Source organism: Cynoglossus semilaevis, chromosome 12, assembly GCF_000523025.1.
Source record: "Cynoglossus semilaevis isolate Cse_v1.0 chromosome 12, Cse_v1.0, whole genome shotgun sequence".
NCBI lineage: Eukaryota > Metazoa > Chordata > Actinopteri > Pleuronectiformes > Cynoglossidae > Cynoglossus > Cynoglossus semilaevis.
Window position 1 is genome coordinate 2,211,657 of NC_024318.1, and position 26,952 is coordinate 2,238,608.

The 26,952-nt window shown below is 43.9% G+C and overlaps 1 protein-coding gene across 11 annotated transcripts in view; it reads right to left on the reverse strand.

Annotated features, from left to right (window-relative positions):
- Nucleotides 1–1,244: 1,244 nt before the first annotated feature.
- Nucleotides 1,245–26,952, reverse strand: part of kcnma1a (potassium large conductance calcium-activated channel, subfamily M, alpha member 1a) — a 117,097-nt gene continuing 91,389 nt past the window's right edge. For 4 of the 11 annotated variants that reach the window (XM_008321461.3, XM_008321460.3, XM_008321459.3 and 1 more), the window contains 11 exons: nt 23,003–23,099; nt 16,490–16,616; nt 16,162–16,386; nt 15,770–15,962; nt 11,838–11,951; nt 7,968–8,098; nt 6,999–7,193; nt 6,605–6,723; nt 6,221–6,445; nt 4,342–4,370; nt 2,092–2,243 (listed from right to left, as the gene is read on the reverse strand). In XM_008321461.3, coding sequence (XP_008319683.1) covers nt 2,092–2,243; nt 4,342–4,370; nt 6,221–6,445; nt 6,605–6,723; nt 6,999–7,193; nt 7,968–8,098; nt 11,838–11,951; nt 15,770–15,962; nt 16,162–16,386; nt 16,490–16,616; nt 23,003–23,099 — 1,607 coding nt within the window. Of the gene's footprint in view, nt 2,244–4,341; nt 4,371–6,220; nt 6,446–6,604; nt 6,724–6,998; nt 7,194–7,967; nt 8,099–9,679; nt 9,764–11,837; nt 11,952–15,769; nt 15,963–16,161; nt 16,387–16,489; nt 16,617–23,002; nt 23,100–26,952 lie in introns of all 11 variants that reach the window. The other 7 variants (XM_008321465.3, XM_008321466.3, XM_008321464.3 and 4 more) reach the window with 3 other exon arrangements.

Below are 26,952 nucleotides of genomic sequence, written 5' to 3' on the forward strand. Positions count from 1 at the left end.
TAAAAGTAATAACTGCTGATGTTTGTGGTTACAGCTCCGTGGACGCACCGTGGACGCACCGTGGACGCTCTGTGGACGCACCGTGGACGGGGACTCAGCCCTAGAAATATCTTGTGACAAACTCTCCACTGAGCTGAGGACACACTCCCCAACGTCCACAGTCTCTGTAGAGACCAGACGAGGACTGGAGTCTTCACAGACCACATGACTTTTACGACCAATGACGTACAGATGCTCCTGCTGCTGCCACAGCTCCATCGACCCCTCCTCCTCCTCCTCCTCCACCTCCATCTCTTGTACCTTCCACGTCCCCCCCCACTCTTTTCCACTGGCGACACTTTCTTCATGTAACCAGTCCACACAACATCTCCGTCTCTTCCCTCACACATTTACAGATGTTTACACCAACTAGCCGTGCTAACTGTCGACAACAAGTGCAGACGAAGAACTGTGGGTTGAAGTGTGTCCTCAGATTTAGAAAAGTCCACCTCAACACTGGCCCGATCAGTGATACCTGTGAACCAATCATCTTTGAGTGGCAGCTCGTCATCTTCAGACCTGCGTGTCCTTTTACAACCTGTTGGCTCCGCCCATTATGACCTCTCCTACAGTTTGATTCCTGATTGGGATTTGTCGGTGTCTGAAGGTTTGAAATGTAACAATTTAAGGACCAAAGCTGAACTTTTTAAAACATGTTTTTTTCTTTTTCTTTTTTTTAAACCCAACTATGTTTGAGCAACAAAATTCTTTACCATCGACACAAAGGTTAAAAGGTTAAAAGGTTAAAAGGTTAAAACGCACTCCCAGAGGTGTGACTCGACATAAAGAGTGGCATCAGAGAACATCCAAGCGTTTAGTTTCACCTCTGTGCCAACCTTGTGTCAGGCGGTTGCTTTGAATCGGAGGAGGACCCGAGAATTGACGCCCACTTTTACGCAATATGTGGCATTTTCCGCTTTAGACAAAAAATTGAAAAATAAAACAGACTTTTGCTGCAGATACGATTCAGCAGCTGGGTAACAGTGTCGAATGGTTGCTTCTATGTTAGCTCAAACATAGTTGGGGGGTATTGGGGGGGGGGGGTATTTTTGGATTTATCCAAACCACTTAGATATTTCCAGCACCTTTTTTTAGGGTGCCCCCCCCCCCCCCCCGCCACACACACAGACAAACACACATACAAACACAGTGATCGTTAACGCTCCTGAGCGTTGTTGTTTCCATGATGAACAGGGCCCGCAACAGAGTCACAGCAGAAGACATGTTGGTAGGTTCCTCTCTTCTGTCCTTCTTCTTCTTCACCAAGCAAACATCAACCTCTGGGCCGTCTCTCCTTCCTCTGAGAATTGATCATGTTTTTTGGATGCTAACTCACGAGTCAGTGGTGAAGAAGCAAACCTTAAGCGATGATGACGATGTAGAAGAACAAGACTGGAACCTCGTCCGAAGCGACTCTTCCTTCCCGTCTTCACCTGCTTCCATTCTCAGTCTCAGAGTAACGTTTCAGGGCAGGGGTCGGACGGTTCCAGTTTTGTCAAAGAACTTTTTTTTATATATATATATATATAGTTTTAGTGCAAATTGAAGAGAAGCAAACTAGAAGTATGAGGTGAATGAAACCCAGCGTTTGTGGTTTGGACTTCTGGGCAGATCTTTGGGAAGATGATACGATCAGTTTCACAATCGCAGGAACCCTCATCCCCCGACCACATGGAGTCTGGTCACGCCACGAGGTCAACTATTGCAAAGAATAACAGGAAGTACGTTTTTCCCTCTTTTTTTGTCAACTCTTAAAATAATTTAAAAAAGTGCTAAGGGTAGGAGGGAGGGGGCGCTGTACAATCCTTACTTGATTGTCATTATGTACATCTCTATGGATACATTAATAATTTAAAACATAGTCTGAGAGAATGGAAGTCATGTTAAAGGTATACACAGAGGTCCCAGCCAGTCTGGGTTCGCTGAAGACCCCCCCCCCCATTTGAAGAATTGGTGAAGAGTATTTTGTCTCCATATTTTCATCATCGTGGTGGTGGTTCTTCCAGTCTCTGTTGAATAGATGTCTTCAGTCTGTGGAAAACCTGGCATAATTCAGCATTCATCTTCAACTTCTCTGATTGGTGGAATCAGACTACTGGTGGATTTGTATTGGTTGACTTGGTTGGCCATGTGAGTGCTCATGGGCTTGATCTGGATGTTGCGTGGGTAGGCGTTGTCCGGTTCATCTGTAAACCATTTCTTTTCTGTGGGAGAAAAATAAAGTTGATGTTGAAATTCCTTCTAAGGATCAATTTGACTTTTGTTCTAATGAGCTGAGCTAAACAGTGGCTGCCTGCATTTCTACTGCCTTCAAAGTCCCAGGAGCTGCTCTACAACCTTCACAGGCTAATGAGGCAACAACAACAACAACAACAACAACAACAACAGTTAACAACCACTAAAATACAGAAAAGAGATTTAAATTTCAGGGTCTCACCGGGGGCTTCAACTCATCAGAGTCAGAGACAAACCATTCACGCTCATATTCACACCTCTGGTTAGTCTATAGTGACCAACCAACGTGAATCCTGCTGGTCCTTGGACATCAGGAGGAAACTGGAGTAAAGCAACCCCAGTTGCCCTCCTGCTGTAAGGAAACTTGGCTAAAGTTTTCGTGTCAAGTTGGGCAAATTTTTTTCCGTGAGAAAGTGAAGTTGTGTTTAAGTGCGTGTGCGTGTGCGCTCTGTTGGAGGTTTGTAAACCTGCTCCTGAAACCTGGAACTTCAGAGACATCGGCGTTCCATTTCACACGTCGCCTCCTTTTGGGCAAAGTTGTAATATCAAACTTTAACTTCAACTCAGCTACGAGGAAACCAGTGTGTGTGTGTGTGTGTGTGAGTGTGTGTGTGTGTGAGGCTGCAGGGCTGTGTGTTACAGCACAGATATTTGATGTGTAGAAGTGCCGGAGGTGGAGCAGGATGTCAGGAGTCTGATCCTGTGAACTCTGCCACGTCGCCTCCAACCATCGTATCTGGTCCTGGTGGTCACAGGGAGGGGAACTTAACAAGCTCATGTCCCCTCTCTACAGAACTACACGGGTCCAAATCCGTCAAACCTCCCACTCTCTCATGTGTGACCGATCGCACTGGGATGGACAGATTTGTCAAAGCTGTAAAGATGTGAGTCATGCCGCTGCACCCTGAGGGGATTCAAAAGGACCTGACCTACATGAGGGCTCTGATCCAATCAGAAGGCTGGACCAATCACAGTCACACTCCAAGGCTTCTTCTCTGTTTGTGCTACAAATGTTGCTGTTTTGGGGCTCGTTCAGAAAATGGAGTAAATATGGATTTTAGTTTCATATCTTCATCAAAGTTCCACGATGAATCTGCGCTGTAGCTCCAGCAGCCGTTGTGGTATCATGGCCGTGTAAACACCAGAGCCACATTCACACCATTCACACCCATTATTCACACCTAAGGAGCTGCAGAAATGAAGACTGGTTACATATCTGTGATCAGGCAGAACGTTAACCACTGTGATGGAAACACAGGCAGCCAGTGTCAGCCAGGGAAACCTTATCCTCCTTTAATGCTCTGCTGTTATGTTGCAAAAACATTTCATTATTTCTGACCAACATCCAAACCTCCTGACCTAAATCAATGTGAGGTCAAGAGCGACATCTGAAGCTGAGTTCACGCTGCACAGCTTTTTAGATTTTCCTGGTCAGTGAACAGAAGTCGATCAAACACCAGTTTAACAAGAACTTTACAAAACAGTCTTCGTGGTCTTGAAAACCTTTTCAATGGTCAATGATTGGTCCAAAACGGCAGCTCTCAACAGCCACCAGGCCGTCAAGGTGAGAATGTGCAGCGTGAACACGGCTTCAGCGTCTGCTACGGTCACCTGAGGGGGGTCAAAGGGGAGGGTAGATGCCCAAACACACCAATCCTCTCACACGATGCAAACCGTGTCGCAATGTTGGAACCAAACAAAGGGAGCCATGAAGAAACAGAATGGCAGGAAGGAACTTAAAAACTGTGGATTTGACTGAAAGATAGAGAGCAGGTGGGGGGAGGGGGGGGGTTTGTGGTTTCTCGTCAACCTCATGCAGTGAGAAGATGGTTCCTGATCATGGAGGAGGAGGCAGCAGCAGCACTCAACATTTTGCTTCCCCAAAAAGGAAAGCAAAAACTGAAAAGGGAGGCATGGTTTGCTTTGGTGTCTGAAGATTGTGACAGAAAGAAAAGAAATAGAAAACAAACTCCCATCTTCATAAGCGTGTCCACAGAGGACAGGGTTATGAGACGGGACCCTCAGGGTGAAGGTTGCTCAGTCATGCAGAATGGTTAACTTGCGTACCTGGGGCCATTCTATTCATCCTTGTTGCACTTCAGAAAGAGAGGTAAGTAATCTAGGGTAAGTGGTGAGGAGTTACAGTCAAAATACAAGTGACAAGACACTAAAGCAGCCTTATATAAGTAGTTACTACAGGGTGAAGGGTTCAAATACATCTGTGACTCTGAGATGTATTGAGGGCTTTAACAACCATCACTTCAAAGATACTGGAACAGAGGAGCATGCTCTCTAGGAACTGGAATCCTTAGAAGTGAAGTGTTAGTTAGTCGTGTTTGTCCCAGAGATTAAAGGTAACTGAAGGGGGGGACTTGATATCATTTTAACTTAAAAAATGAAGCTAATTTATTAATGAATACAACAGTTAATTCTATGATTTTAATAGTTCACTGTTACTCGTCTCAAATCATGTTATTCATGTGTAAAATTAAAAGATTTGGATCGCAATAAATCCAGACTGCGTTTACGTGAGTAGATTGGAGATGTTTGATTTTTTTTTTCTGCTAGTTCTAATTCTAGTTCAGTTACTGAATTAGTCTAAATTAAAAGCGTGTTAAAGTTGACCTTTTAACCACAAACATCTTTGGCCACTGCTGCTTTAACAATGACTAATCTCTATCTTTTTAACTATTATCTTACAAACAGAACATGAAACAAAAGCCTACCACCAACATGGACATGCAGTAAAGCCGTACAGATGCATCATGGGTAACAAAATATCAACACTGCTAATGAGGAATGAGCTCATGAAATGTGCTGTATAATCTGTATATTTACTCTACTCTAGAAGATCAGGTCACAGGTCACAGGTCACAGGTCAACGTCCATGATCCAGGTCAACTGATCATGTCACATTAACAACACTTATATAATACACAAATATCACAGAGAGTCCAGGGTTTTCTGACATGTCGTCGTTGTTTTTGTTGGGACACTTGTCCTCGTGGGGACACTGTCAGATAATATATATATATTAGGATTAGGATTAAAACTAAGATAATACAGATATGGCTAATGGTTAAAGTCAGGGTAGATTCTAATGGTGATGAACACCAACGTAGACTAACACTAATTTAGACACGAAAGGACTAGTCACATGATCAGAGCCCAACAGGAAGTCCAGACATCAGAGTGAATCTGTGCTGTGTTTTATAATCATTCACTCCTGTGCCCTTCAGGGTTTACTCCAAATGCTGTCGCTGCGTTTTCCAAACAAACAGATTCTCTGTTTATAATCCAACAAAACAGTCTGTGAGAATAAGACGACGGGAGCAGAGAGTCTACAGAGGGAGTCAGTCTCATTAGTAACTCTCATGTCATGTCATGTCATGTCATGGTTGCTGTGATATGGGATTAAACACCACATGCAGATGATTAGAAAGTCAACGCACAAACACTGGGCATGGACGCAGTGCACAGGTCTCACAGACAGACCACAGACACACAAACACAAGGTCATCATCGGTGTCACTCATGTCTGCACACAACACACACACACACACACACGTATAAAACTACAGATCAGGTGTTTTAACAATCATGCAGGCTACAGTGTCCAATCCCATTTCCTGTTTTGACTTTTGACAATTAGGACTGAGCTCATGGTGTAGTTGTCGGATTAACAGTAAAATGTCAAAAAAAAAAAAAAAACAACAACAAAAAAAACAATAGGATTTTTTTTTGATGTGACAGTTCTTTTTACCACAGTAGAAAAAAAGCTAAATGTTTATCAAAAAAATATATAGAATATATCTCATACTTTTAGACTGAAGACAAAGAATTCATCCCCAGTGAGACTCTTGTCTGTCCACTTGTACAGTGGACAGACAAAGTGAGATGGGATTGAGCCGTAAATTCTACCGTAAATGTGAGTAACAGCACCTACTTGTGTTTGTCACGGGACTCGCGGGTCTTGCTGCTGCGGTTCTGCCGGTTAGACGGTGGGATGGAGTGGACGGAAGAGCTCTTTTTACTGGAGGAATGGGAGGAGTGGGACGAGTGGGACAGACTTGTCCTGGACTGTCCTGCGTTGTGGTCGAACTGCATGAGGCAGAAGATCAGGTCTGTGGGAACCAGCTCAAACTCGTACGGTGGGTTTGTGATGACATAACTGCAAAAAGAGAAAAATACACGACCCAATTAAACATCCATCTGTTCATCCAACCATCCATCCATCTTAGCTGGTAATTCATCTATCATTTCTGTTTCTATTAATTAGTAATAATGTCCTTTTGTCCCTGTGTTTACTGCACAACTTCAAAGCTGGTACCGTTTTGTACACTGGCTGGGTACGACGAGGTGAGCGTCTCTTAATCTGTAGATTCCGAAGCACAGCATGTTGTACGTCTTCAGCGCTTTGCAGAACAAATCCCCGTAGCAGCCTCCATCCTGACAAACACAACGGTGTGGTTAGTTAGCTTCAGGATTCGACTGTTGTCAGAGCTGAGGCTAACCCACCGGTTGGATGAACAGATGGTTACAGTTAGTAGCGTTTTTAATCAAGACAAACAACAACAATGGGAAGCCCTGTGTGTCCACGTTGGGTTTGGTGCTGGAGGACAGGAATATCATTTATTTAGGCTCACGTTGAAGACAGGTGTTATAGAAAAACACGGTGTGATCTCCAACCACGTTCTCTACCCTCTGTAGATATAAAAACCTACCCCCAAGTCTGCAAACGGTCCGTCGTAGAGGGCCAGCTGAGCCACCCTGCACCTGTCCCTGTTGGCCAGTGTCTGTGGCGTGCTGTAGCCTCCACGCAGGGCGTTCTCCTCCGCCAGGAGCGCCTCCAGTTCTGGGGTGGCGCCTCCTGTGACCAGTGTCCGAATCAGTGTGAGGATGTTGTCATTGAAGTAGGTCTGGTTGGAACAGAAAACAGCAGATGAATCAACTTCATCAATCAATCAATCAATCACAGGCAAAATAACACAAAAACATCCAGTTCCCTCAGTTCTGTCTCTGCAGTTTGTATTTTTTTTATCCACAGTCCTGTTTGTTTTACTCATCACAGTTTGTGATGGTGGAACTCTTTTTCTCAGACTCAGACATGTGTGAGTGCGTCTGTGGGTGCGTCAGTGCTCACTGCTCCTTTTGCGCCGCCTGCTGACGGACAATGTCAGGCTGCAGTGTGGCTGGAGTGGCAGCTCCTCTCAGTGGACTCCCTGACAGGCCTGTGCAGCATCATGATGGATGAGCACTGTCCATTAGCCACGCTCACCCCTGACCACAGCCAGAGACTACAGCTGACGCCGGTTCTACTCTGAGCACAGCTCTGCATGGCCCTCGAACCTCTCACTCACAGAGAGAGTGAGGCAATGAAGCCATCGCAGCAGGAGAGGGTGACACGGAGGGCAATAAGGAGGAGGAGGGCTGTGGAGGAGCTCCTTTTACCTGCTCATGTATATGAATGAGGCCTGTTGGCCAAGACCACAAATGAATGGGAAGTTCTTCACTTACACAAGGTGTCCTGCAGGGTTCAGTACCGAGGCCAGTTTAGAACCTACCCTGCACCACGTCAACCTTTTATTGCAGGTGAGGATTGACGTAAACAACGGACATAAATCCACTGATTTCAAATGGATTTTGTTCAATGAGGTGAGAGGTTTACAAAAACAATTAGAGGAAGAACTCACCGCGCTCATCAACGAGTCCAGAACACTGATGGCAAAGGCAGTGCCACAGGCGAAGGGTTGGGTGAGGTACAGCTCGGTGTCTGGGTCGTCGTCGTCATCCTGGTCCAGGAACTGAACGTTTGAGTCATTCACTGTGGAAGGAGTGGAAAGGTCTCCACGTTAGCTACACACCCAACAAACAGAACTCTACGCTCCTGTCCAGTGTCGACCAATGAACCGGAGGTTCAACTTCCAAAATAAAAAGTTTCATTGAACGATTGTGTAGTGTATCATTTACATCAGAAGAAACTGAACTGCTTTAATAACTAAGTTCACAAAAATACGTGTTTACAATTTGCTACCAATGCTAAAGCTAAAGCAAATGAATGCACCGTAACAAACACATTCTCTATGATGATAAACAGTAAAAATTCCACCTTAAATAAGGCCAAACATCAGCTCAACAACAGCCACTGAATCACTGGTGAAAACCCATGTGTTTCTGCAGCCGTTCTTTAAAGGCTGTGTTTGTCACTTCATTATTAATTCCATTATTTACTCGTACCATGAAAGTCCGATTGAAGTCAACAGGTAACGCTGCTCTTTTTCTTTTACATTTCTGGCCTGATTAATAATGAATCCAGTCTGCTCTGTTTACCCAAGTGCAGAATGTGACTGGAATTGGCTCCAGGCTGACACAACAAGGCTGTTTCTGCCTCTCATGCAGGCTATAATTGGTAGAATAAAGAACCTCAAGTGCTCCCAACAGTCTACGTCCTGTTCCCTCACACTGTTTTTCTAAAGAGTGCGTCGGCCGCTGGGACTTTTATAGACGAGGCCAAAAACAAAACATCTCTCACTTAATGTTTTTGTGAGATTATACTAATATATTTACTCGTACTGTATAGAGTGTAAAGAACTGTACTGCGAAGGTGACGGAGAAAAAATCACTATTAGGAATCACTATTAATAATTGATTAAAGGCTGGATTTAACATTTTAACGCTATGTTTGGTGTGTTAGTTAGTTAGTGAGTTAGTTAGTTAGTTAGTAGGTTAGTTAAGTTAGTTCACAAATTGATTTTGTTGATTCTGGTTCTGAATGTCATGGGAAAAAAAAAAGTTCTAAGACAGATGTTATAAACATATAATCTTCCTCTACAACATTCAGAGCTCTGTCCCCGGCGACGTCATTGGTCGTAGTCACGGTGGCTTCAGACCCTGACGTGCACAGGGAGGTGTTCAGACCATTCAAGCTCTGCCTGGAGCCTAAGCTCCTCTCTGTGTTTTTGAACTCTGATTTAATTCCCCGACCTCCTGTGGAACAGAAACGTCAGTCAAAGAAACGAGGAGCTGATGCAAACAGACCCAGGCCAGAGGAAGGGGGGGGGAGGGAGGGTGGGGGTGGATTCTTTCTGTGTGTGTGTCTGTCTCCAGGAGGAAGGGTAAGGGATTTTCGGGGAGATTGGTGGGTGAGGGCTTGCCATGAACACAGCCACAAGAACAGACTGAGCATGATCAAAGCTCTGCAAAAACAACTGCAGAAGAAGAAGAAGAAGAAGAAAAAAAATCATGAACAAAAAAAGAGAGCGACGGAGAAGGAACCAAACAACAGACACTTTCAACCAGAAGGAACGAAAGACCAAAGATGTGTTCAAAGAAAAGCCATAGAAGCAGCGAAGGCCTGGACTGAGACAAGCTGATGTGGAGCGGACGGAAGAAGGAGGCTTCTTACCCAGCTCTGTTATCATTTGTATGTTGGTTCCACTCTTTTTTTCCTGATTGAGTGAAACCAGTGGCAGCAGTTTGCCAGGTTTAGCTAACAGCGATGAGACAAGTGCAGAAAAAGAGGGAAAAAAAGGGGGAGGAGGAAGAGACGTTGTTCGTTATTGAAACACTTTCAAAAACTGGAACTCGCCAAACATCCACGGTTGTCCGGGTGTCAGGAGGTAAAGTACCTGGGATTAGTCAGGCTCCTCAACCTGCTGCTGCCACAATTCAATATTTCATACCAAGGCAGCATCAATGGGATGAGAGGGTCTTATCTGGAAACACGCCCCCTCCGCCTCACACCTCACACTCACTAAAACCATCAAACGTCCCAGAACCAGGTCCTTTCATCTGTTCCTGGCACCGAAGACTGAACATGTGACACTGTAATTACACAACAAGGTGCTGCAGTGGAACATGTCGTCAGATCCTATCCTTCCTCTGACTTCAAGGCTCCTCAAGGACAATGTTATCACTTTTAGTCGAGCTTGAGCTGTGAAATTATCCACCTTAACATGAAAATGTAACATTAAACCACACGTCAGACGCTTGAATTTACACTGAGCCAAAGCAAACAAGGTTCCTTTTCTACAAAACATTTTTTTTATACCATATTGAATATTATCACAGAGGGTTTGTTACATATGTGTTCATTTGAATTATTATTATTTTTGGTTAGTGTAGAGGTCGGAGGTCAGGGCATTGATTTAGAATAATTCATTACAGACGTGTCTAAGTCTTCAAATGTTAATATAACTAAACATTTTGTAAAATATTTAACAGCTATAATACTGCGAGTTTGTAGTAGTATTTCACACCAGGTGACAAATGCTCAGTTGGGGTTCGTTTCAGTGTAGGAAGCACATAAATAAATGAATTTAGCGCCCCCTGTAGTTCTATAAATCACCATGGTTTATACAGTGTCAGCAAAGAAACCTCAGTTACGAATGTTGTGCTGAAGTTTAAACCCAAACTAAAGAAGTTGGTATCAGTTCAGAGCATCACGTCTGGTGTCTAAGACGACAACTAGCGTCTTGTTTGTGATGCTAACGTGTGCGGTCTAACAGCACAGCCTCTCTGCAGGTAATGGCTATCCAGTTTACAAAGAACACTAAGTAGCTTTTTTCTCTTTCTGGAGGTTTTTTTTTTTTTTTGCCCAGCTCACGCTTCGTTGCTCCCTAATTGGGTCAGGGGAGACGGAGTAGCCCGTCTCTGGTGCTTCACACGGCTCCTCAGAGATCTGAAACTTTCATGAGTCCCCGGCCCCACTGGGATTACAGCCACTGCCATTGTTGTTAATAAATGGACCCATTTTGCAACCAAGGCAGATTTTTTTTTTTTCACTCACTTTTCTTTTCTTCCTCTCCATCAGCCACAAGTTTCTCTCATGCATTAATGGACAAATTGAAGACATGGAGCTCTGGTCTCTCCAACGCCTGTCCTAACACTGAGACAGAACATCCACGTGTCCTCAGAGATGTTTTCTAGTCTTTAAATCTTACACAGACACGTGTTAGAACCACAGACTCTATGTAGAAAATGTGCACAGCCATCCAGTTTTAATAACAAGCCCCAGAAGTCACTGTTTTAGAACTCCAAAAACTTCTGAGTAAAAACTGCTCCCTGACCGGAGGGGTTTAACAGTCGCTCAGTGATTTCTTTTTTTTTTGTTGGTTTTTTCTTTTTATCAGTAACCAGCGGTTCAACACTGAGAAGCACAAACTTCACAAAGACAATGTTGTGGCGTTAGGGCCAAAAAATATCATTCCTGATTGGCTAACACCAAACTACTCTGAACAAGACACACAGGTGGGAAAGAACTGACAGATTAGGATGAAGAAAAAGAAAACCACACCACGAACTTCAAAAGATGAAAAGAATTTGGAATCAGCAAAATGTTAGAGTTATGGATGATGAGCACTTCATGGGTTAATGGAGTTAATCTGAGGTCGTTAATCTGAGGTAGTTAATCTGAGGTACTTAATATGAGGTTGTTAATCTGAGGTCGTTAATCTGAGGTAGTTGATCTGGGGCCGTTAATCTGAGGTCGTTAATCTGAGGCTGTTAATCTGAGGTAGTTAATCTGAGCTGTGTACAACATGCAGACAGTTGAACCCTCTCACCTAGTTCTGTGATGATGGGGATGTTGGACCCTGTGGTGACAGACGCCTGACGCACGAAGCCGTGAACTGGACTGCTGTCTGGAGACGACCGGTCCATTCCTGGAGGAGTGAAGCCTAAAATCAAAAGAAAACAAATAACTGGGGTTAAATACAAGTATTTAAGGTCAGTAGAAAGATCATTGTCAACAACTCTAAATATTTCCCAGGAGGTTATGGGTAGTAACTTACTGTCACTGACAGGTGGCGACACTGCAGTTTACGTTAGTTCATCATCTGCAACTTTTTATTTTATCACCAATGTTAATGTAACACTATTCTGTGCTTTGGTAAGTACTGTAGTACTGTGGTACTGTAGTACTGTAGTACTGTAGTACTGTGGTACTGTAGTACTGTAGTACTGTACCAGGATCAGATCCCTGAGAGTTAATCTTCATATATGAAAAACTGTGGAATAAAATAAAAAAGACAGTCCCGCTGGTGAACAGATCATTGAAGTGATCTTAAAGATATGAACTACAGTAACCGAGTGAACAGTTCCTTCGGTCCAGCGTCGGGGACACGACCTGGACGTTTGTGTCAACAACATTAAACAAAGTGCACGTGGGCTCCGTCAGCAGAGTCGGAGTCGTTGATGCGCTCACTTTTTGTCATTTCAGAGTCGATTTACAAAAGACAAAGTAAGAACAGATAAAAACAGAGGAGGTTGAGTGAACACGGCTGCTGCTCTCAGAGGTCACAGACGACACGCTCGCTGTTTGCATCAGTCCATCAGCGGACGGACATCAATTTTTCATGTTCTTCATTTTGTTCTGATAAAAAATTGGTAAAGTGGATCCCGTGGAAAACCTTTTATCGGGACTGGAAAAACACCAGGCACGACCGCAAGTGACAAGACGGTGAATTCACATGACTTTTCTTTTTTTACCTCAAAGTGACAAGTAAACACCTTAAATCTGTAATGCTATATGCATAATGCATCCAGCGTGTTTTGACTTCCAACATTTAGTGCCGACTACAGCAGAAACTCCACGGCAGCTGCCACCAACGCTGAGACAAAAAAACCACTAATATATTCGGGTCACAAAGTTTGTAAAAAGACTGCACATCTCCTTGTGTGTTTGTGTCTTTTTCTGTCAGGAAACTCAATGAGCTGCTGCTGCCGTTACAAAAGAGATCTCCAACCACGATAGTTTAGCACGCAGCGGGGAAGCGCCTGCTCAGCCACTGAAGCACGGATAATCGTAACTCTTGTTACACCAATTACTGAGCTGGAAAACAGCAGAGTTTTGACATTTCTAGTCGACCAGAGAGAGCGTGAGCTCAGATGGAGAAAACATCATTTAGTCGATGTCCATAAAGGACGAGCCGCTCTCTGCTGGAGAGTGACAGCCGGTTCTGTGGATATAAACTGTGTAGTGTGGCCTTAAAAGCCCCGCCCTCCTGCTGCTCCTGCTGCTCCTGCTGCTCCTGCTGCATCATGGTGAACATGAAGGAGGCAGAGATTCCCAACATTGTATTCTTACATCTTTGGTCTAAACAGGGAAACACAACAACTGCTGCTGAGCTTCTTTCAGACCTGATTAGTCTCCAAACATGACTTCATATCATCGAGTCAGCCACAAAATGACTAAATGTTAGCCAAAAAGGAAAGGCTAAGGCTACGTTCAGAGTTCACGTCTTGTTGCTCAATTCAGATTTTTTAACTGATGTTCATTTTTTTGACATTGTTTTTCACCTTTGAATTGAAATCCAACCTCCATCAATTTCAAGATAATCAAATAATAATGTTAATGTTTTATTCTTTTTGATTTTATTTTATCGCAGTGTCTGGTCAGATGTAAGACGTCAAACTACAGCTGACCCTGAGGAGACTCCTGCCGTCATAAAATAAAACGTCAGGCTGACTGTGTGACAGAGCCTCCAGAACAGTGGGTTTCCTACAGAGTCCAGCACCGACACCTGATGACAGACCTCATGTCTGTCTCTGTACAGTAAGGGCAGTAACGCTGCTCTGCTCTGCTCTGCTTCCACGTACAACTGACAAGTGAGATCTGGGGTACGAACCCTCCTGACGGCCGGTGCCCTGCGGGTACACGTGAGCCCTGCGGTCGACTACACGTCACGGCGGCCGTGAGAATCTCTCCCCGAGGAAAGTGCATGTTTATTTATTCATCTGCACCTTCTTGTTTTAAATTCCACAGACACCGTCTGAACGGGGACGTTCACGGAGGGGGGGGGGGGGGTCCCCCCGGCTGTAGCTACCACAACAACCACCGTCTGTGTGTGTGTGTGTGTGTGTGTGTGTGACTGGACGTCACTGTGAGGTGTTTGTGTGATTTCTAAAGTGAACGATTCATCACCCAAATGCTGGGTTGATGTTAGACCCGATCATTGATGACGACCGTCTCCATCCATCGACCCTGGAGGAGGACGGAGGAGAACAAAGCTCTGTACTGAGGGATTTACCCCCAGATTATTATTCCTCCGTGACACGGCAGTCGACGGTGCATCAGTCACTCAAGGAAAAAGAAGTAAAGAGCATCGGAATTCTCCTAAAACGTGAAAGTGCTCGACACTAAAAAAATTAACAGCCTCGTGGACCTTGGACTGTGATTTATATTTACAGCAGTCACTGGGATGGTGGCGCTAATAGGATGGAGCTCAAGGTCAACCATAAAGGAGTGTGTGTGAGGGGGGGGAGGTCAGTAAATGGAGGTGTACCCTGGACAGCTGGCCATGACTGGGACACATATGGAGAGAATCAACCATTCACACCTGCTGTCAATTTAGAATTATTTAGACAAACTATGAACCCCGCCCCCCCCCCCTCAAAACACAGGGACAACAGGAGAAGTCAATACAGAAAGACAGCAATGAAACAGGTGACCTTTGGATGAGACAGATCTGGACAAAAAGACTGTAAGAATTTCTCCACAAAGCTTTGTGTTTTTGCGTCGACAGTGAAACCAACGCCTGGTCACTCAGACGGTGATGTCTGTGTTCAGGCTCCAGTGTCAGTTTCCTTCACACACAAGTATAAACATGAGGATCAATGAGTATCTTCTCTTTGTTATCAGAGGAGCCATCGATAATCACCCCCCCCCCACGGACCCCCCCCATCCCTGAGGACAGATAAACTGCATCAGCATCGAGTCGATGTGCGCAAACACACAATTACAAATGTGTGTGTGTGTGTGTGTGTGTGTGTGTGTGATGGCCTGTGTCACTGTTTTGTGGTGACTAATGAGCAGCAGCTGAACTGCTCTGCCTGGTGATTTGTACTGGCTGTTTAATGATGATGAGGCTGATGGGCTGCCAGGTTCACGTGTTTGTCTGCAAACATCCACAATCTGTTCCACAAGATCTGCCAGACTCTGGATCAGGGGGGAGCGACATCAACTGACACCGCCATGTTGATTACATCATTAAAAAGTATCATCAAGGACGAGGAGCGGCGCGTGTGTAATTACCATCCACGCCAGCAGGGGAATCGGCTGAAGCTGACACGGAGTCGACATTTTTCCAAAGCTCGACGAGACAATCGACGCGTTTTAGTTTTTATTTATTTGTCTGTCTTCAGAAGCAACCGTATAATTTAGTTTGTCAATAAGACTCACAACAAACCTTTCAACGCGGCCTCACAGACTCTGAGTGACAAACTGTAATTTAAAGACTTTTGGTTTTTCTCTTTTCATTGGGAAAAAGATGAAAACTTTTTTTTTGTTGCAATTTTTTTGCATTGTACAGTAGTAGCTAACGACAATACAAAATACAATTAAAAATACTAAACATGGATTAGAGCTGTAGCCGTTACCAGACTTCTATAATTTGAACAACAGTTTCGTCTTTGGTCACAAGGCTAGCTGATAAAGAAGCAGCTCCAGACCAATAACACGGCCCCTCCCTCCAGGTGAACAGATTCCACTCCTTACCTTGTGAATTGGCCTGTAAGACTCCGATGCTGTCGTCGAACTGCATAGACTTGATGTTGAGCGATGCTAAGATGCATTCTTTGTCCTGCAGCGAGGCGTCGTCGATATTGTTCTGATTGGCTGACAGGATTACGCACATGTCGCAGAGGTTGATGTTCACAGCCCTCAGATCTGCCCGACTTAGCGGCGTGCCCTTCAGTGGAGACACAGAGAAAACACAAAAATAAAATTTAAAAGTTCAATCTGCAATTAATCCTGAGTCAACTAACGACGGCCACACATGAGGAGTCCAACGTTTTTAATTGATTGTTATCAATAATGTTATTATTGACTTAGAGTTCTTATCCACCGGTCATCGTTCTAATTGACAGTGGAGACACGTGGACACTCACAGGTAAGATGGAGACTTTGGGGAAGTTGTGTAGCGTCTCCCACTCTCTGCGCAGATATTCCAGTGAACCCACAAACACTATATGTTTCAGCTCATGGTAGTGGAAGTTGCTGGCCCTCAAAGGCATCACCAGGTTCCTCAGACCAACCAACGCTGACGTCACGTCCCCGAATATACAGACAACAACATGGCCGCTGAGCACCGTCATGGAGGCTTCACTTCGTGTCTGTGAAAAAAACACATAAGGGGTAAGAGATGAAGATGAAGAGCTGTAATAAATGATAACAATATATTTAAGTTAGTGTTCTGTTCTCTCCTGTTCCACTCACCAGGATGACCTTCTCGATGTCCTTGGACGGACACCAGTGGAACATCCCGGTGGAATCGTACCTCTTCACGTTCATGTCCATGTTCTCAATCTGCTCATTACCAGGAATCAGCAGAGGGTCGTGTCGACTGAGGAAGACACAAACAAACAACAGCGAAGATGAATTTGTTTGGATCTGAACCTCTGAGGGTCAGAGGTGACAGGAGGTCAGAGGTGACAGGAGGCGCAGGAGAAACCATCACTCCACAGAGGATCACATGACCTACAGTATAAGATGCTGCTCTTCTCCTTTAAGGTCAGTACCAACATCCATCCTCTGTCACATCACCACCACCGCCCTGACTCCCAGGTCATCTTCCTCCGTCCTCCGTCCAAGGTTCTGTCCTCCACACTTCACTGCTGTGTCACAGACCGTGTCATGTACAAACACAGGATCAAATCCCAGAAGTTACACGTGTTAATTGCACTTTTAATTAGTGCTGTTGAAAGTCGTTAGCGTTAACGTGTTAATATTGCGTTAACGTCGACAAGCCTAATTTACGATGACGTCTTTTTCTTCCTTATCTTTGATAACTCAGCCACAGGGGGGCAGAAACACACCGGCGTCTGCAGATGTGCAGGAGCGCAGAGCGAGATGAGTCGAGACTTGAACGCTACTGGCTGCACGCCACGACAGCACAAGGCCAATTACCAGCTTTTACCCTCGCCTCCACTTCCTGATGCTGCACACAGCAACCGTCAAAGGCTCCGACGGGCTCCGACTTTAAATACTGCAGGAGTTTGCCTGGTCACATTTTGCTTCAGCAACTGATGGACATGAATGTTTCAGCAGCACGTCACAGCGGCGCAGGCTAATCTGCAGCAGAGCGGCTGCTGAGCTTCATCTGCTTTAACACTGACCGTGAAAAGACTTCCTGTCAGGACTGTTAACACCCAGTTCTGTTAAAGCCAGGCCTGTGGTCTGTCTTCAGTAGGGGGCGACGTTTGATTAAGTCAGACACCTGAGAGCCTGTTATACTTTAATACTGTTAAACATCACCAGAATATTATATCAGAGAGAATTTAATACATTATTTTAGCTTTTTAGAGTTTTTTGTTACTAAAATACCTTGAGAAAAAAAATCACTTATTTGTAAAAATGGTCAAAACTTCCAAACACAAACAAATTACCTGAACATAACAAAATTCAGTAAATGTAAAATTAGTCAAATTATTGAATCAGTTGAACTTAAAAACACTCTAGCTAAGACACAGGCACAGGTAGCTAGGAAGGTAAATGTCACTGATCAGCTGATCTTTTTTACCAGGTTCAACTGTGTTCAGTATCTGTGAAGACGTAAGTTTGAACCCCACAGACAGGCCACAGAAACTGACTCTAAATGTAAATCCACGTACCAACCTCCGTCTGCAGGCCTGACTTTGGACATTTCTAATCTGAAGCTATGCTCAGATAACAAAACAGAAGACGAATAAAATCCAGCTAAACCATGTACGTAGTTTTCTCTGACAGCGATGCAAATATGGAATTTATTTACAGTTGAACCCAAATAATGAAATCCACGGCTGAGGCGTCGGCAGCTGCCAAGGAGCTGACAGCTGCAGCACAGAGGTGCAGAGAGAACCTCACCAATGTTTGACGTACATCTCTCTCCTTCTCTCAGTATCACTTCTCTCTATCGTCTATCAACGCTGTCATGCGCTGACAGGGCTTTGATGTCATCACTTCCTCCCAGCCTGCATTTGGGCTGCATAAGCTGTCGCGAAAAAAAAAAAAAAAAAAAGTTTGGCGCTGCTTAAAAAAAAAAAAAGAAGAAGAGTGAAACTGTCAATTAGCCTCCGTCTCCTTCAGTCTCTTCCCTCCATCAGTCAGTGCAGGTGATAATCACACTGACAGCATTTAGTGTTTCTACACTCAGCCTCCATCTTTCATCCTGGAGCCGCACGTTAGCGCCAATCAACTCAGACCAGCTCGCCGAGACCCCTCCTCGCCCCCTCCTCGCCCCCCGTCCTGTCACGTTCACACACTGGCAGACGCTGACTGACTGGAGGGAGGTTCTTCTGCCGCTCCAGCCTTCATGCTGCCACAGACAGCTATCTTTCACTGAACTGTCAGCAGCAACAGTGACTGGCAGTCTGTCGGGGGGAGGGGGGTGGGGGGGGCTCCTCTGTTTCCACCCGCCTCACAACACTCCACTCTCGGCACCACCACTGCCTCGGGTTTTGAACCTTCACCACGAGGCTCAAGTACATTGGAACTATGTTTTTTTTACTTTGCGTTCATCGACTTTTAGCCGTCTTTAACCTATTTTGTGTTAACCTTTAAAACAGCAATAACCTAGCACGAGCATTTAGCCATTTTAGCCATGTAGCTAATAACCCTAATTTGAACTCTTTACAAACCTGTAACCAGGTCTGACTAACTTCCTGCTGTCTCAGCTGTGAGTTGATCAGTTCTGGTTTATTATGTTATTTATTTTGCGGTGTTTAATTCCATATTCTGTCGTGTCTCAGTTAAATTTCGACTTTTTTTTTTAAAACAAATTTTGTGTTTATTTCCTCCATTTTTTATAGGGTGTTTAAACACACCAGCAAACACAGCTATTTTTACAGAGCTGTCAGCCACAGTATTGACTGGCAGCCTGTCAGGGGGGCTCCTCTGCGTGCACCTCCTCCTCCTCCTCCTCCTCCATCACCTCACTACATCATCATCTTTTCCCTGCTCTGGGTTTGCGTCCACAGTCAGTGTCTCTGGGACAGACGGAGGAGCGCGGTGCTGAGCCACACCCTGGGCCTGTCAGCGGTTAATGATGTTTTCTGCCAATGGACAAGTGTCATCGCTCGTCACGTCATGTTAAAAAATAAACAGTAAAAAAATAATGGAGTATGGGTGTGTTCCGGTGAGATGGTGACGATGGAGATTGTTAGCACCGCAACGTGGACAGGAAGGAACTCGATGACGGGACAGCGGTGAAGACAGCGCCATCTTAAAATTCTCACTCAGAATAGAACGGTTGACCATAAACTCAATTAAGACATTTGACTTCATGACTTAACAATTTGGTTTGAATTTGTGTTCATTTTTAGTACTGCTTTATGAAGTTTTCAACTTTTTGTTGATACTTCAGACTCCATGTACTCCATGATTTAAAATGAGAAGTAAAAAAGTACCAGTTTGTTTCTGCTCAGGTTCATGTGAGAGCTGCAGCAGTGAACCGACATGGAGGTGTTTTCAGAAGCAAAAATGATTATTTTGAAGGACTGTCGGATTGGAAAAAAAAAAGACAGCAATAAATAATTAAAGCGTTAATGTGACAATAACGTGGTGTTTAGTCTAAAACCTTTTGAATTTTAACTGATTTAGTCAGATTGTTTTTTTATTCCACAGTATATAATTCAATAAAGTCTTCGCCCTCGTGTTTTTAGGTGTGTTTTTCAAACAGAGTGGAGTTTTTCACCACATCACTCTCACAAACCAGGGGATGGGTGTCCTCCCACAATCCCTTTCTGCCAGCCTACCAGACTCCACTGTGAAGGCAGAAAAGCTTCTTCTCAGCTTTGAACATTTTTACCCATCATGCAAACTGACAAAGGCATGCTTTTCTCTTTCTTTTCTCTCCTTTTTTTAAAGCCCACAGCCAATCTGTTGATCATTATTTATTTACAAAGGCCTTTAGGCTGCGACTCCTTGAAAAATCACACTCCCCCCCTCCCCGACCCCCCCATCCTTGCTTGTACAATAAAGTATCCCTAAGGCAACCTTAAACAATCACGTTTCATTGTGCATAAAACACACACACCTTGTAACAACAGGACTGTGTAATATATGTGCTGTTATATGTTATCTGGGGGGGCGGACGAGGGGGGGTCTGGACTGTTGTGATGCGTAATTTGATGTTTCGCTGAAGGCGAAACTCAGGAAGAAAAAAAAACAAACCCCGAAATAAATAAATAAATAAATAAATAAGGATCTGCACCTATAACAGAGGAGCTGTCATTCCCAGAACCCAAGAGTCGAGAACAGAATACAGAAACAGCCCTCGGAGCCGAGAAAACTTTGACACCGCTTTGAAGCTGTGGGTTTTCAAAAACGGAGTAAATAACGCTGGAGAGTTATTATCACAGCGAGATCAAAAAGATGAGATGCATATGTTAGAGCGAGGAAGAGGAGGAGGAGGAAGAGGAGGAGGTTCTGTGGAGCAACACAGGGAGAGAAGAAGAAGAAAGGAGACGATGAAGGGGTTTACGGCGCTCTAACTTTTAGGATAAACTAAACAGAGCAATTACAAAAAAAAAAGAACGAAAACGAGCAGTTGGCTGAAAAAAAAAAAAAAAACGCCAACGTCTCGTTTGTTTTCGTAGCTTTTTTTTCCCGCCCTGAGAACGCGGGCAACTGAGACGATGCTGGGCTGCAAACCTGACCGAAGGCTACGACTCGACGTGTTTGGGCTAATGGTTTGACAAAGTGTGAAGGATTATTAGGTGATTTCTGTGAGTTTGTGGAGGCAGAGCAGCACAGGAGGAGGAGGAAGAGGAGGAGGAGGAGAAACACCGCCTCAGGGAGAGAAGCCGGAGCAGAAACGCAGCAGAGAACTTCACCACAGTGAACGTGTTACAGTCGTCAGCTTCTCTGACTGTGGGCAGACGACCTCACCATCCAACTGAAATAGTTATGACAACATCAACTAAGACGACTTGACAAAAAGAAATAGAATTAAAGGAGAAGATTTAAAAAAAAAAAATCAATATCAATTCAATATCATTAAATTAAATGTTTATTTAATTAGTTAAGTTAAAGTTAACATTTTAAAACTGTAAAAACAAATATCATTATTATAAATATTAGTTGATTTCATTTATTTAATTTAGCAATAATCTTAAATTATTTTTTATTTTTTAAAGTTGTAAATGAATAATATTTGTTTTAATATTCCATCATATTTCCACATGAAATTAAGTTATACGTTTTTAAAATAATAAATATTATTGTTTATTAAATAATTAATTTTTAAAGTCAAACTTATTTTATTTTGTTTGCTGATAAACTGTTTGATTTAAATTTTTCCAATTGTTTGTGGTAAATTAACAATAAACAATAATTATTACATTTATTTTAAATGTATTTGTTCATGTTAACATGACTTTAATTATTAGATTGTTTATAACACTGTTTATAACAGTGAATTTATATTAATAAAACTATTGGTCCTGTAAACGGTTCCTTCGGTCTGTGCTGCACATGTTCCTGTTCTTATTCACTGTGAACTGGTGACAACGTTCACCTCAACACCGGCTCATCGTCACGACTGTCCCACAGATCTCCATGACGTCTTCCAAACTCCACCTCTGAACTAGAGGCTCATCAGGAAACGTAAAGAAGTTAAACCGTCAACCTTTCATCCCTCTAAACCAGTGAACCACAGGCCCGTTCTCCAGGACGGTGACATCTGAATTCATATTTAATCACCAGGCTCCCACACACATCTGCTCAGAGGAGAACCAGGATCAGCACTCACAAGGTTTCCCGCCGCAGAGGCCTCGCCCGAGGGCAGGGGAAGAGCGAGGCGGGCTCTGATTGGCTGACGGTGTCATTAGTGCCAGCATTGTTTAAGGACTACATGTGGACCAGACCCAGGGAGGTGACAGCTGTGACTTTAAAGCCACAGGAGGAGTTTCTTTCTTTCTTTCTGTTTTTTTTTCTTCCACCGCTGCCGTCGCTTTTCATGACAGGAAATGTGATTTCAGCTCCGTCATTAACAGCTGACAGCATGCCACTGCCGGCAGCTGGAGCAGAGCAGGGCATCGCTCCTCTTCCACTCTCTCCCAGACTCTCACCTCCGTCTCCTGCCAACATTAATTTGCCCCTCACTCCTCCTGCAATCCATCCAAACTCTCACCAACGGCAGCTTCCATCTCTGAGTGTCTCCACCCTCTGCCTCCCCCTCCCACACCCCCACCCTTCCTCCCCTTCCTCTAAGTCCCAGGTTTGAACAACAGAAAAAAAAAATGGAAGTCATATTCTTGGTAATTGACTCCTTGTGGTTTGGAAAAAAAAGAAAATGTGAATGTCTAGAATTTGTTTGTCGAGGAGCCACATGTGACGACTTTGCAGCAGTGGAGTCGAGTTTAAGTTTGAACAGAAATGTGTTACAAACAGGTCTGATGGATGGATGGATGGATGGATTTCAAACAAAAAACGGTGGCCTGGATCCTTCAGCCATTCATAGAAATGAATAAAATAATTATATATACTGTTTTTGATATTTGACCTAAATTAAGTAAAAAAACATTAAACTTAGAATATAAACAGACGGGGTTAATGACCAACGTACCACCTTTGACCCTCACACCTATGATTGGATGAGAGTCAACTGTTAACCCTTCATGTTTTTGGACTGTGGAAAAGAACGAAGGAAAGTATTCACCCAGAAAACTCTTCCCACTGTTTAGCCGGTGCGTTGACCAATACCGCCCCCTTGTGTTTGTGTATAAAATAAATAAATTTAATTTCACTTACCCCATCATCTTGGGCGAACAATTTGGCGAGTTCCTCATCCCTCCGTTGCGTTGCTTTTTCTTGGGCGACAGTGTGGACGGATGATGTTCGTCTTCGACTGCAAACACATGCACAGAAAAATCAGAAACAGGAAGTGGAAAAGCCGAGGGGAAAGTTACCTGGACCTGACGCCAATAAAACAAACAAAACAAAAATAAAAAAAAACTAAAGAAACTCAACAGACCAATCAAAATGAACAGCTTAGTGTCAAATCTGAGTCAGAGAAAGCATTAGTAATGGGCGATGGTAGATCGCAGAGAGGCAGGCGAGAAACACGGAGGAAAAACCAGTCTACGATCGGAAAACCTTACGCAAATAAACTGCTCCTGGTACAAACCCGCGGCCTGATCTGTCCCTGCTGAGGCCTTTACCTCAGGTGTCTCTCTAAGGCCTGTAGGACCTCCTGCAGTCTGCATCAGAGTGACGGTGATGGAGTGACGTCCATGAGATGATCCAGACGTGTCATTGGTGACGGAGGAGATGAGTGAGAAGCAGTGACGATGACATCACAAGGTTAAAAAGATGGATCTGGAGGATGACGTTTGGTTCACTCTAAATGGGACAGGACGGGGTTTGTATTGAGGGGTTGTATGAGGTCGTGAGTGTCCACGACGCTGGACCAAAGACATGGACCGTGTCCACGTCCAGACGTCGTCATGAAATTTAATCTAAAGTTACAATAAAACACATGTAGAAAGAGTCACTTCATCAGTTGGACTGCAGCTACGCAATACCTACAAACTGGACCAGTGGTTCTCAAAAGATGGTATGCATACCACTGCTGGTACATGGGTTCCCTCTTGTGGTACAAGAGTGAATTTATTTCCCATTACAATTTCTTAGTGATTATAATCAATTATTCCCTAAATCCCATAACTTAAACCCTTGAATCGAAGGATAAATTATTAGCAGTAAACTGATCTTGCTAATGAATAGCAATAATTTCATGTCGCTGTTATGATCATTTTAAACCAGGTTGTCTGTCACCTGCAGGGACCACAGCGAGGGTTAGCGTCTGTAGCTCGTGTTAGCTCCTTTAAAGTACCTCATACAAACCCACCTCTACAGAAACCCTGACCGACCCCTCACTCAACATGACACCTGAAGCCCACCCCATCGTTCCCGGGGTGACGTCAGTGGACACGGGCTCTTCTACAGGTCTACCTCCACCCCGAGAGTTAGGTTTTCAACACTCAACACACACTGGGGTGAGAAGTAGTTAACGATGGAGCAGCGGGTCATCGAGTACGTGGTTCATTTTTAAGGGTTAGAAATAGAAGCTGATTACAAACACGTCAATGTTTGTGTAAAAAAAGGTTACTTATACTGTATGTAATGAGTAACTCAACTAAAATATGCTAAAAAAAAGACCTATTCAAAGTTGTCTGGAAGTAAACTTGAGCCTTAAATTATACATGAATTAGCCAAAATCGTAACAACAAAGCTAAAAGTTAGCGTGAAATTAATTGCTGTAAAAAGGCAAATATGACCAAACAGAAATATTAGCCAGGAGTTGAAAGTAGACAAAGGTATTTGTCTATAAAGTATAAACAAGTAATTAGCCTAAAAAAGTCTAGAAGCTAGCTGCCATTAGCTGACAGAGGTCGTGACCTGGTTTCAAAGACATTGTCCAGAGTTAAGTCATAAAGTTTCAACAACAACAAGGTCAAAAACCTGAGTTAACTGCTGACTTTTGACATGATATTTTCATTATATTAATGTTTAAATTCTTCTAAAGTTCTCCCAGTCAGTTCCAGTTCTTTGTTACTGTGAATTTTTGTTGATTGTTATTTTAGTGAACAGTGATTATTATTTTTTTGTCTTCGTTTGTTTCGTTCTACTCTGCTGCTGTCACACGCACATTTGTGGAATAAAAACCCATTGTTTTATTTTCTTTGTTTTTATCTCATCACATTTTCTTCTTTTATATCATATTATATTATTATATTATTATCCTGTCTCTTATTTTTTATGATCTCTTTTCTTTATTTCATTTTTTAATAATGACCTTTTAAAATAAGTTAAACAAACGCAGCTTCAAGCTTCAGTTCTCCAGTGTTAGACAAAGGTAAGAGACCATGACCTGGATCACTGACACCAGATCACTGATCACTGACACCAATGACCTGGATCACTGACACCAGATCACTGACACCAGATCACTGACACCAGTTCCTGCTCCGTGTTAAAGGTTTCCTTCAGTCACACATTAACACCATGCAGCTCCAGCTCCAGGAGACCAGACAGATGCAGCAAACCAGACACAGATGAAGGGACAAATGCAGACAGTGGCAGGTTACTGACTGATGCTTCCTGCTAACGGCGCCACCTACAGTGCCTACTGTGACCGAGCAGCATGGCACTACTGGGCTGGTAGTGGTATTTTGCCGGCAGACTGCGGGCCCGACTCAGACGACTCTCGGCCGCCGACCGGGCCATCACCTCTCCTGGGACTGAGATACTGAAGCGCAACTGTGAAGGGTCGGGGACCAGTCCGAGGGCCGGGCCCTGCCCGACACCGAGTCCCGGCCCGGGCCCTGCGGGGAGCAGGCTTCCTTTGCGGTTATTAACGAGTGGGACGTTGATGGTGATGAGCGCGGGGTCCTGGTTGGGGTGCAGGGCGTTGGAAAGGAAATGGTTTGAGCCGATGGAGGTGATGGAGGTGACTTTAACTGAGCGGGTTTGATAAGATGGTCTAACGTCATCCATTACTGCCAAACAATGGAGAATGAAGAGTGTGAGAAGGTCTGAGATCACGGAGGATCTCAAACAACAGGAACATGGTGAGAAAGACGCAGACGAGAGAGTTAACGGTGAAGTTGGTCAGGATATTTCATCACCTGGAGTTCAGGTCAGAGGTCAGTGACCTTAACTACAGTGACCTTAAACATTTATACTGTTTCACCAGCAGATAATGTTTACAGTGAGCTGCAAAAACATGTCGACTACTTAAAGGAGGGTAATGGTACTAAGTATATATTATTGCACAGTTGAAGAGTACAGTGACACTATGCTGAGAAGTTCACAGCCCTCTGTTCCACAGTATCTGACAGACCAGACTGATCCACTCTCAAACATCAAAGCTCACAGGGTCCAATAAAAAGTTTTTTACTCAACCATATATAGTTTATACTTTAATACAATTATCTTGAATAAAAAAGATATAGTTTTGTTTCCTCTTTGTGTCTCTTCATCTTCTCTGTTCACGAATGCAGGTACTCAACAACTTTTACTGTGTATTACTTTGTAGCAGACAAAAGCGGTATCTGAAAGTACCTTAACAGGAAAGTACTTCATCAAGTACTACATCATCATCTACCAATACCTGGAAATAACCAACACAATATTACAAGTTCAAGTTTTTCTCCCTAACCCTCCATGTCTCTGGACTGTGGGAGGAAACTGCAGTGCCTGGAGAACCCCCTCCTCACCCGCCTCCTCACTCCTCCTGACTCCATACAGCAAAGCAACATACCATCAAACCAGTGACATTTTTGCTGCAAGGCAACAGCCCTTCCCTACAGGACACTATGTGGCAAAAGTGCATTATTGTTGAAGAAAACATTTAAAATATATGTTCTGTGTTTGAAATATGAATGTATACATGATGTTAACACACACACACACACACACAGAGACCCAGACCAGATAGTTCAGTCCTACTGTAGTATCTGGAGCAGATTCCATCGTCTCCTCCCAGGTTTATGTAGTGCTGTGTTTGGTTGTTTACAGTGAGAAGACAGAGAGAGAGAAGAGACTCATTCATCCTCCCTCGAGGCCATAAACAGACGTTTATCCCTGCCGTCAGCTGCCTCCTCCATTTACAGGGCGGCCACCGATGGCTCCTGGATTCATCTGGCCCTTGTCAAACACGAGCAGCGTTTGCTGGTGTTCACCCGCCCTGGCAGCTA